At 44.8% G+C, this 9,695-nt stretch overlaps 1 protein-coding gene across 2 annotated transcripts in view; it reads left to right on the forward strand.

The window, feature by feature from the left end:
- The window catches only part of tnrc6c2 (trinucleotide repeat containing adaptor 6C2), a 70,670-nt gene that overhangs the window by 49,903 nt on the left and 11,072 nt on the right, over window positions 1-9,695 (forward strand). For both annotated transcript variants that reach the window (XM_054751770.2, XM_070553670.1), the window contains 9 exons: window positions 2,284-2,487; window positions 2,991-3,154; window positions 3,262-3,339; window positions 3,498-3,555; window positions 3,701-3,843; window positions 3,950-4,096; window positions 7,216-7,350; window positions 8,632-8,751; window positions 8,905-8,988. In XM_054751770.2, coding sequence (XP_054607745.2) covers window positions 2,284-2,487; window positions 2,991-3,154; window positions 3,262-3,339; window positions 3,498-3,555; window positions 3,701-3,843; window positions 3,950-4,096; window positions 7,216-7,350; window positions 8,632-8,751; window positions 8,905-8,988 — 1,133 coding nt within the window. The remainder of the gene's footprint in view (window positions 1-2,283; window positions 2,488-2,990; window positions 3,155-3,261; window positions 3,340-3,497; window positions 3,556-3,700; window positions 3,844-3,949; window positions 4,097-7,215; window positions 7,351-8,631; window positions 8,752-8,904; window positions 8,989-9,695) is intronic.

A 9,695-nucleotide genomic window follows, 5' to 3' on the forward strand; every position in this document is an offset into this window, starting at 1 on the left:
ACCAGAATCAGCTTTAGTCAGTCCACAGGAAGCCAAATACCAAATAAATGACATGGTATTAATGCCAGCACTATCCCTTTCTGTTTGTGAATGATACCACTGCACCCATGCGATTTACCATCAGTGATGCACCTCCGTTGTAGCTTCAGGCCTTCAGACTTATGGGCTCGACACACGGGACGCGACATCGCCTCTCCTCCATTCATTTTCAGTGAGACATGCGCGATAAAGCGATAATCGCGGGTCTCCCTCCTACCAAGTGAAACGCGAAAAACGTGCGTGTGACATTTTGCGCTCGTGCACGTGTCGTGCACAGGCGACCCAGCGACGCGATCCCAGAAAGTTGAAACATTTTCAACTTTTCATCGCTGTTGCTCGGATGAGGACCAATCAACGGAGGTTTCATTCACTGACCAATGAGCGGACAGGATGCTCCGTACACCTCGTCTCGTCTCGTCTTCCTCCGCTTATCCGGGTCCGGGTCGCGGGGGCAGCATCCCAACTAGGGAGCTCCAGGCCGTCCTCTCCCCGGCCTTGTCCACCAGCTCCTCCGGCAGGACCCCAAGGCGTTCCCGGACCAGATTGGAGATGTAACTTCTCCAACGTGTCCTGGGTCGACCCGGGGGCCTTCTGCCGGCAGGACATGCCCGAAACACCTCCCCAGGGAGGCGTCCAGGAGGCATCCTGACCAGATGCCCAAACCACCTCAACTGGCTCCTTTCGATCCGGAGGAGCAGCGGTTCTACTCCGAGTCCCTCCCGAATGTCCGAGCTCCTCACCCTATCTCTAAGGCTGAGCCCGGCCACCCTACGGAGGAAACTCATTTCGGCCGCTTGTATCCGCGATCTCGTTCTTTCGGTCATTACCCAAAGCTCATGACCATAGGTGAGGATTGGGACGTAGATCGACCGGTAAATCGAGAGCCTGGCTTTCTGGCTCAGCTCCCTCTTCCCCACGACAGATCGGCTCAGCGTCCGCATCACTGCAGACGCCGAACCAATCCGCCTGTCGATCTCCCGATCCCTCCTACCCTCACTCGTGAACAAGACCCCGAGATACTTAAACTCCTCCACTTGAGGTAGGACCTCTCCCCCGACCCGGAGGTGGCAAGCCACCCTTTTCCGGTCGAGAACCATGGTCTCAGATTTGGAGGTGCTGATCCTCATCCCAGCCGCTTCACATTCGGCCGCGAACCTACCCAGCAATAGCTGAAGGTCAGAGCTGGATGAAGCTAGGAGGACCACATCATCCGCAAAAAGCAGAGACGAGATTCTCCTGCCACCAAACTCGACACACTCCACACCACGGCTGCGTCTAGAAATTCTGTCCATAAATGTGATGAACAGAACCGGTGACAAAGGGCAGCCCTGGCGGAGTCCAACCCTCACTGGGAACAGGTCCGTACACCTCCGAGCAAACATGGAGGAGAAGTTGATTATTGTTATGTTTTATAGTAAAATCAGAAGTAAGATTTCACATAACTCTAGCAGCACCTTGTGAAACATCATATCTACCGCTTTATTAACTCTGAACCGCTTAAATAACCTTAATTACCTCCAACCTGACACAGCCAATCAAAACAACGGAAGTTTCGATTTCGCCATGGAACAGAACGCGTAGACGGCTTTGCCGCTGCCGCGGATCGCCTCCCGTGTGTCAGGTTATAAAAGCGACAGCAACAAATTTCGCTGATCGCGGTCGTTTATCGCCGTGTGTCGAGCCCGGCATTTCCGTGTCACTTCGTTGACGCTCGAACGCTCGGGGGTTTCCTAGATCAGCCGGCGTTTCACCGACGCTATCGCTTCCGCGTCTGTGAAACCACGCTCCCTATTGAATTATCGTATGATCACATTCTCTTTTTGTGGGTAAAACTCAAGAAAAAACATTTTTTTACTTGTTTTTTTTTTGTTTGTTTTAATACAAAAAGTGCATTTTATGATGAAATTGATGAAAAAACAAGAATTTCTTGATATTTTGCATAGAAAAATACCGCAAATCAGTGAAAAATACCGCAAATCTGCGAATTCCCCCTGAAAAATGCTCCAAAGAGAAAATCCGCGAAGCAGCGAATCCGCGATGAACGAACCGCGAAGTAACGAGGGATTACTGTAAACGTAGATGAACAATCATTTAAATATCCCAGATCGTCCTGCACTGTGGTGGTTTATTTCTGGTAACTGCTTTTAGACGTCTTAAAAGTAGAATAATCACTTGTTGGTAGTTGAGAGGGTAGAGAAGGCTGATGGTAAAGATTTGTGATTTTACTTCTGCTTGACCTGACAGGTTGGGGAGAGCTTCCCAGTGTTCAGCCTAAATCGGAGCCTGCTTGGGGAGAGCCAGCAGCTCCAACATCAGCTGTTGACAACGGTACCTCTGCTTGGGGCAAGCCCCCAGGCGGTGTTGGAGGATGGGGCAACGGTGGCCATGAGCCCCCTGGCCCTTTTGTTAGGTCCAGTGGACCTACAGGTCCTCCACCTTGTAAGCCAGGTAACATGACAACAAATTAGCACAAATAATTATTTCTCCTCACCACTAGCTGACACAGATTTCTTTAGATTGTTTTTGATAGTGTTGGTACAACCTGTAACTTCAGGTTTTTGATATAAAGCTTGCATCTAGTCTGTATGAAAACCTGCAAACCACTGACTGTCGTCAGCTGTGTTTCCACAGCTCACGTGCTTAGAAAATAAAACTGGGAGTTTCTTTAGACCTCTACAGTTTGAACCAGCTCTGGAGGTGTTTGTTGATAGTACTTGATTGGAGTATTGCTAGGATTAAAGCAATTCCATGCCTGAGTAGTCGGTGGTTATTTTATTCCTGGGTTGAACTGCTTGAAAGGAGGGCAGAGGAGCTCGATTTGAAATGACAACAGTGGCACCAAGTGGTCAGACTAGGAACTACCTGCAAGCCACCCTCTGAAATAAATTGTTAAATGAGGTACATCTCTGGAAGCTTCACAGCCTCTTCTCCTCATTCTTCTCTGATTTTAGTCCCCAAACCTATGCAAGATGGCTGGGGAAGTGGGGAAGACATGAATATGTCTACTAGCCAATGGGACACGGAGGACGGGGACGTATGGAACAGCCCCACCTCCCAGGAGAGCAGCTCTACCTGTAACTCCTGGGGCAACGGGCCCAAGAAGTGTGCCAGCAAGGTCCGAAAACAACCGGTCTTTGTCTAAAAAAAAAAATAATTGGGCAGAGTCGATGAAAACGATGTAGTGTTGGTAGAAAATGGTAATATTTTATTGGTTTGACACAGGGGAAGATTGGCAGCAAGCCAGACGAAGCCTGGATCATGAACCGTCTCATCAAACAGCTCACCGACATGGGCTTTCCAGTAACTACACTTCCTTTTTACTGATCTTTCACCTAATATTTTGACTTATTTGCCAAATAAGGGTCTGCTGCACAGTGTTTAAATATATTAATAGGTCCAAAATGTGACATTTTATTCTAGTTTTTATTAACCACAGATATTTTACCCTTGCGTTACAGAGAGATCCTGCTGAGGAGGCTCTGAAAAGCAACAACATGAACCTCGATCAGGCCATGAGTATGTTTACTAGTTTCTCTTAATGCTCTCGTATAAACAAACCTATTTAACATCAGACACTCACCGCCAGTGAATTTAATGGCACTGTATTGCAGCAACGTGTTACAGTGTTGGTGACCTTTGCCGTCCTCCTCTCTGCTTCCAGCCGCCCTGCTGGAGAAGAAGACGGATCTGGACAAGCAGAGCATGGGCATATCCGATTACAGCAACAGCATGAGCAAGACTCTATTGGGTCGGCCCTCCGCGCTCTCCAAAGACTCCTTGGACCGCACCACCTTTCTTGACAAGGTGAGAACATGAGTACCTAGCCAAACAAGCTTTTATGAAGACTGTAATGTCACATGTGGTATGTAGTACTTTGTAGTGTTTTATGTAAGATGTACTTTTGTTCCAGGATGGCGTCCTGTCAGACGATGCCCCTCCATCACCGTTTCTGCCTTCCCCCAGCCTGAAGCTCCCCCTGGCCAACAGCAGCCTTCCTGGACAAGGTCTGGGACAGGGCAACCCGGGGCTGGCCATGCAAAACTTGAACAACAGACCGGTAATTCAATGCTTTCCTTTCCTACTCGAGGCAGTAGAGAAATGCAGATGAAGGCGCCTTTTATAGAACAGTTGTCCTTTAGTAAAAGAAAAAAAAAATCCTCTCAAGTTAGCTCTCAGGGTATTTTTGTTGTACTATCAAGTCGAGGTTGAATGATAAAAATGTTTACAATGGGTTGGAAGTGTTAACTCACATCTTTGAGGTTCCGTATCACGCTGTTTTAAACCCGCGAGAGCAAAAGAGGCACAAATATCATCGTCGGCACAGTTGAGATGTCATTTATCTTAAATACGAGTTATTTTCGTCAGGACGCAGTACATTGTTGAGTTCATGATACCATCAATGAAATGCAGCTCCACAACTCCAGGGAGGTCGGGTTTTCACAGCATCTGTCTGCATTCCTTCGTGGGGGTTTGTTGCTCGCCACTCAAGGCTACCAGGGCGTCCGATTCGGATAACAAGAACTTGTTTGGGTCAGGCTGAGATAATTTTCCTCTCTGCCGTCAGTTTTTAAACTGATCATTCCAGTCCTTCAGTGAAGCCAATTTTGAGTTGTTAAACCTGTCCATACCGTTGTTCAGTTGTGCCCTGGTGACTTCTTCCTTTTAATCCCCAAATGCCACTACCTCCGCTCCGCTCCGACACGAATGCCGGAGCAAAATCGGTCCCGTTGTAGTCAATCAGAGCAATTCCACTACTGCGGCCGTGCTCCGGCAGTGCGGCACCGTGCGCCGCCCTCTGTTCTGGCGTCCGGCAAAAATAGGATCGATTCTATTTTTGCCGGACGCCGGAGCACCTCCGCAGTAAATGGACAGAAATCACAACCGGCCAACAGGAAAAGGAGCAAGCACAGCTTCCGTTTTTCACAATAAATCGATAAACAAAAGGCGTTTTTTGTTTCATATGCACAGGTTTAACTACTTTTAACAACTATCAATGGCGGCTGAACTTTAAATGCACAAAAATAAGCCATAAATACAGTTTCCACTATCAAAGTAGTCACACTTTGTTGATCCAAACACTGCTGATCTCTCAACACAAATGATGGGCAGATTAAACAGTTCATTTCGATGCTTCTCCCACACAACGGGTGTTTGGATCTAACTTCCGCGTTTATTGCTCGGACTGTATCGCAACATCTCGAAAATCCCGCGCATGCCTGTTTGTGCGCCTCAGGTCTCCGCACCGGAGCGGAGCCGTTGTAGAGCGGGTACCAGTAAAATTGAGTTCGGAAGCGAGCGGCTGCGGAAGGCGGGGGCGGGGGCGGAGCGGAGCGGAGGAAGTGGAATTTGGGGGTTAGTTTTTCACATCCTGTATCTTAAAAACAAATTCCATTTTATACATGAAAAAAACATAAAGTTCAATCAGAGATGGCGTTGTATGATCTTCTGTAGCAGTACGTGACACAACATTTGTATTAAATAAACATTTTCCCCTTTAGTGAGGAAACCTCCTCCCCATTTGGAGCTCTGTAGCTCAGGCAGATGCCGCCATAAAAACATCGTTGGACGTTCAGATTCCAAAAACCAAACAGGAATTTTCATGCCTTTTATGGTTTTATCTCAGGTGAAATTTTAGGATTGATGGAGATGTTTTCTGGTTTTGGAACTTGGAACAGTTTTGCAAACATTTGTTCTCACGACTTTATTTGGAACATATACAGGTGATACTTTAGACCAGGGGTGTTGAACTCAAATTCACTCTGGGCCAAAATGAAAAACTGGACGAAGTCGCGCGTCAAACTCAATGTTTTTAAAAAGTAATGGCAAATGTGCACTTTTTCCTTTATCTACAGATATGAACGGTTGAACCTTTTCATTTGGAAACAAACTTATTTTTGCTGTAACACTGAATGTGGAATAACCAAATTACACACGAGCAAATCCATTTTAAATAAAGTACACATCAGTGGTATTCATTACTTTTGTCTCAGTTTTTTAAATATTTTATTCCTTAAAATCTGCATATGTTCAGCATTTCTTCTTATTTTGTATCCTTTGAATCTTTTAAGTGTTTCTTTTTTATGTTTTCTTGTTTATTCTTATTTTTTTACTCTCCTTTGTTGCTCTTGTAATGAATGTTGTTGCTGCTGTGACACCAAGCTTTCCCCACTGAGGGACAATAAAGGGATTTTCTATTTTATTTTTATTTCTATTCTTCTATCTGTAATCTCTCCTGTTTTAAAGTAGGTTTAATTTATTTTCACAGTCCAACAACAGAAATAAAAACTAGTAACAAAATGCAAAATCTCACCTATTAACTTTCTTGCTTTGGAGCAGAAAAGGTTAATAAAACCAAAATAATTGAATCCCAGCTTTCTCCACTCTGATTTCCTGTGATGCTCACCGGTTCCAGCCAGACCTGCACCTGTGGGGCTGGGCTCTGAGCGGAGGAAGGAGTTCATCAGTGAGAAACAGGTGCTCACACAGGTTTGTGCTGCTGGACATGGAGAGCATCTGGACCACGCATTTGTGTGGGGGAGGGGGATAAAAGCCGCAGCAGCCACAGAGTCATGTGACTTGAGCGCGTCACTAAACTGGAGTTAAATCATCTCGGTCTGGAAGTTGGTCGGTGCGCTTCTATGTCAGCAGCAAACAGATTACTGAGCTGTTCAAATCCATTTCTGGGCTTCAAAGTCGACGAACTGCTGAGTGAACTCGGCGCTGAGTGAGGAGTGTTTTCAGTTTGTCCGAGGCAGAGGAGGTGACGCTGCAGACGCTGATGCTAGTAGTAATGACTGTAAAGGCACATCGGTTTTTCTCCTTGAAGCATCAACATGTTCCATCTTTGTTGAAACGCCTTCCTTCTGCATCAATCCGTCTCTTCCTGGACATTTTGGGATGACGTGTGGACAGTTATTTTCACTTGTTGCATTAATTAAACATGGAAGTGCAACCTAATAATGAGTCACTGCACTGGAACACAATCACCTTGGGAAATATAGTTTATAGTCAACGTGCGCTTTGAAGCGGCGTAGACTTATTTTAAGACACACGAATCTCTCGCGGGCCACATTAAGTGATGTGCGGGCCTTGCGTCTTGACACGTGTGCTTTAGAACGTCGGCATCTTGAGTTTTCTCATGGCGGGGAAGTAACTGGAGAATGTCTTTCATTTCAGATACTCGGTGGAATGTTTGGTAGTGGTGGAGCAGCACAAACCCGGGCCATGCAGCAGCAGCAGCCACCAGTGCCACCTCTCAGCTCCTCCCAGCCTAGTCTACGTGCTCAAGTGCCTCAGTTTCTCTCCCCTCAGGTACACACACACACACACACACACACACACGAATATGAGGAATGTATTTGTCACCTATAGTGTTGTCAAAAAAATCGATACCTAGATATAAATCGATACTAAAAGTGGTATCTAAATGAGATATTCCATCCCTGTGGTATCGATATTATGGACTATTATACACAGCCTTCTTCAAGTACACCGACACGCACGACAGCCAGATGCCGTAAAGCAGCCTCCGCCTCCCAGACAAACAGAAGAAGACGCCGCATGGCTACATTGCAATTTCCCACGCGAGTTGTCTCCGATCCAAGTTTTGTCTGCCAAATAAATAAACAAAAACATAAACAGCGAATTTGGGAGGCGCTTCACAGCCCAACTTAATTAGCATACCAAGTCCGACACGTAGTTGTATATTCACGCTTATGTGCTTAAAGGAAAACTCCCGTTTATTGCAACCCGGACTTAATTCTAGCATGCAGTACGTTTGTTTACTCATGCTGACAACTTTGGTGCTACTTGGATTCCCCGGGGTATTTAGATCCATCGGCGAATCGCCATCAGCGTATATCCATATAACAGGTGCGGACGGGCACCCGTGGTGCAGCCTCGAAATAAGACATTATCTGCACCAAAACATCTTCATGTCGAAAGGTTTTGTTGGGAATCATTAACGTGATTCCCCTGTTCGTTTGGAGCGGGTCTGGGATTTCTAGGCGTAAACAGACTAGCCGCGGCTAATCTAACCGGCGCTTTTAATGACGTCACTGCCGTGCGCCAATCTGTTTTTATTAAGATTACCGGTAGATGTACCTTTGTCCTACTGTGGAGAAATTTGTTTTCTCCCTTTATTGACCAACAGAGTTGTTCAAAAGTACAGAACACAACATATGGCATTACATCTTATGACAAAAATGCACCTTAAACAGAGTTTAAGCTGCAAAACATCACTCTGCAAATAGAGAATATGTAGTGAGACAATTCTTGATTTAAAGTGTTAACTTTCACCAGTTTTTGTATGCACGTTTAAAAAAATGCTGATACTTGAAAGGTTTAAGCACTTTACACACTTAATTCTTAACATTTAATTTTTGCAATATAAATTGAGGAATGTTATTTTTTGAATAAACTTGTTCAATAAATTGGTGTTTTTAAATAGCATCGAATCGAGTTTGAAATGTTAGTATCGTGACAACCCTAGTCACCTAGACGTTTGTCAGTTTAAGCCTACAACCCAGACATCCTGTTGCCACTAGGTGTAGCTGTTGACTCTCATCTGTTTTGTGTTTTCCTTCTCACCAGGTCCAAGCACAGCTCTTGCAGTTTGCAGCAAAAAACATCGGTCTAAATCCTGCACTTTTAACCTCACCAATAAACCCTCAACAAATGAACCTGTTGTACCAACTCCAGCAGCTGCAAATGGTGAGGCTCCATTCTGCTGCTGCAGCAGGGACCTGAACAGCAACACGTTTAGTTTTGATTCCAGAGCATAGACGCTGTTGAGAATCAAGACTGTGATCATTTGAAAACACGTCTGATGTTTACTTTTTAAGTGTTCTGTTTCCTTCTGTTCAGGCGTACCAGCGTTTACAAATCCAGCAGCAGATGATGCAGGCGCAACGCAACGTTTCCGGCCCCATTAGGCAACAAGAGCAACAAGTGAGGCAACGAGTGCATGATTACGAGTCTAACAGTTAAGAGTATGAACGAGTCGTGTCTCACGAGTGGTGACACGAACTCTAGTTGAGAAGAATTGTTCACTCGGCTGTGTGGGAAACACTGATCAGTCTAAAAGTTCATTTTGTTCTCCTTGAACGTCAGATGTTGTCACCTGATCATTTCTGGTAAAAAGTGTAGTTTTTACCAGAAATCAACAAGTTCTTGATTCTTACTTTGCTGTTGTTGTTTTTATTTAGTGTTTTCATTCCACTTCTTAGGCCTCGTCCACATGTAACCGGGTTTTAAAAAAAACGAATATCCGCCCCTCCAAAAACTTGCATCCACAACGCCTCATTTAAAAAAAGAAACTGTCCACACTAGGGATGGGTACGTTTGACATTTGAATCGATTCGGTACTAATTCCCGGTACCTACGAATCGATACCGGTACTTAACGGTACCAATTTTCGATACTTTTGAGTGTTTATTATTTTAATTCTCTTTTATAATTAAATATATATTTTTCTCAATATATAACAATATTTGATAAATATCACGATAAATAACATACAACTGTTTGTATTTTAACATGGTCCTTGTAGTTTTATTAGCTGATAATTAAACTGAAGCAAACATCTTTACTGTGAACTAAATTTACTGTGTATCTTCATTCCTTTTGCCGTCTTTTTTCATTTGATTTTTCCTACT

The sequence above is a fragment of the Nothobranchius furzeri genome, chromosome 7 (assembly GCF_043380555.1).
Source record: "Nothobranchius furzeri strain GRZ-AD chromosome 7, NfurGRZ-RIMD1, whole genome shotgun sequence".
NCBI lineage: Eukaryota > Metazoa > Chordata > Actinopteri > Cyprinodontiformes > Nothobranchiidae > Nothobranchius > Nothobranchius furzeri.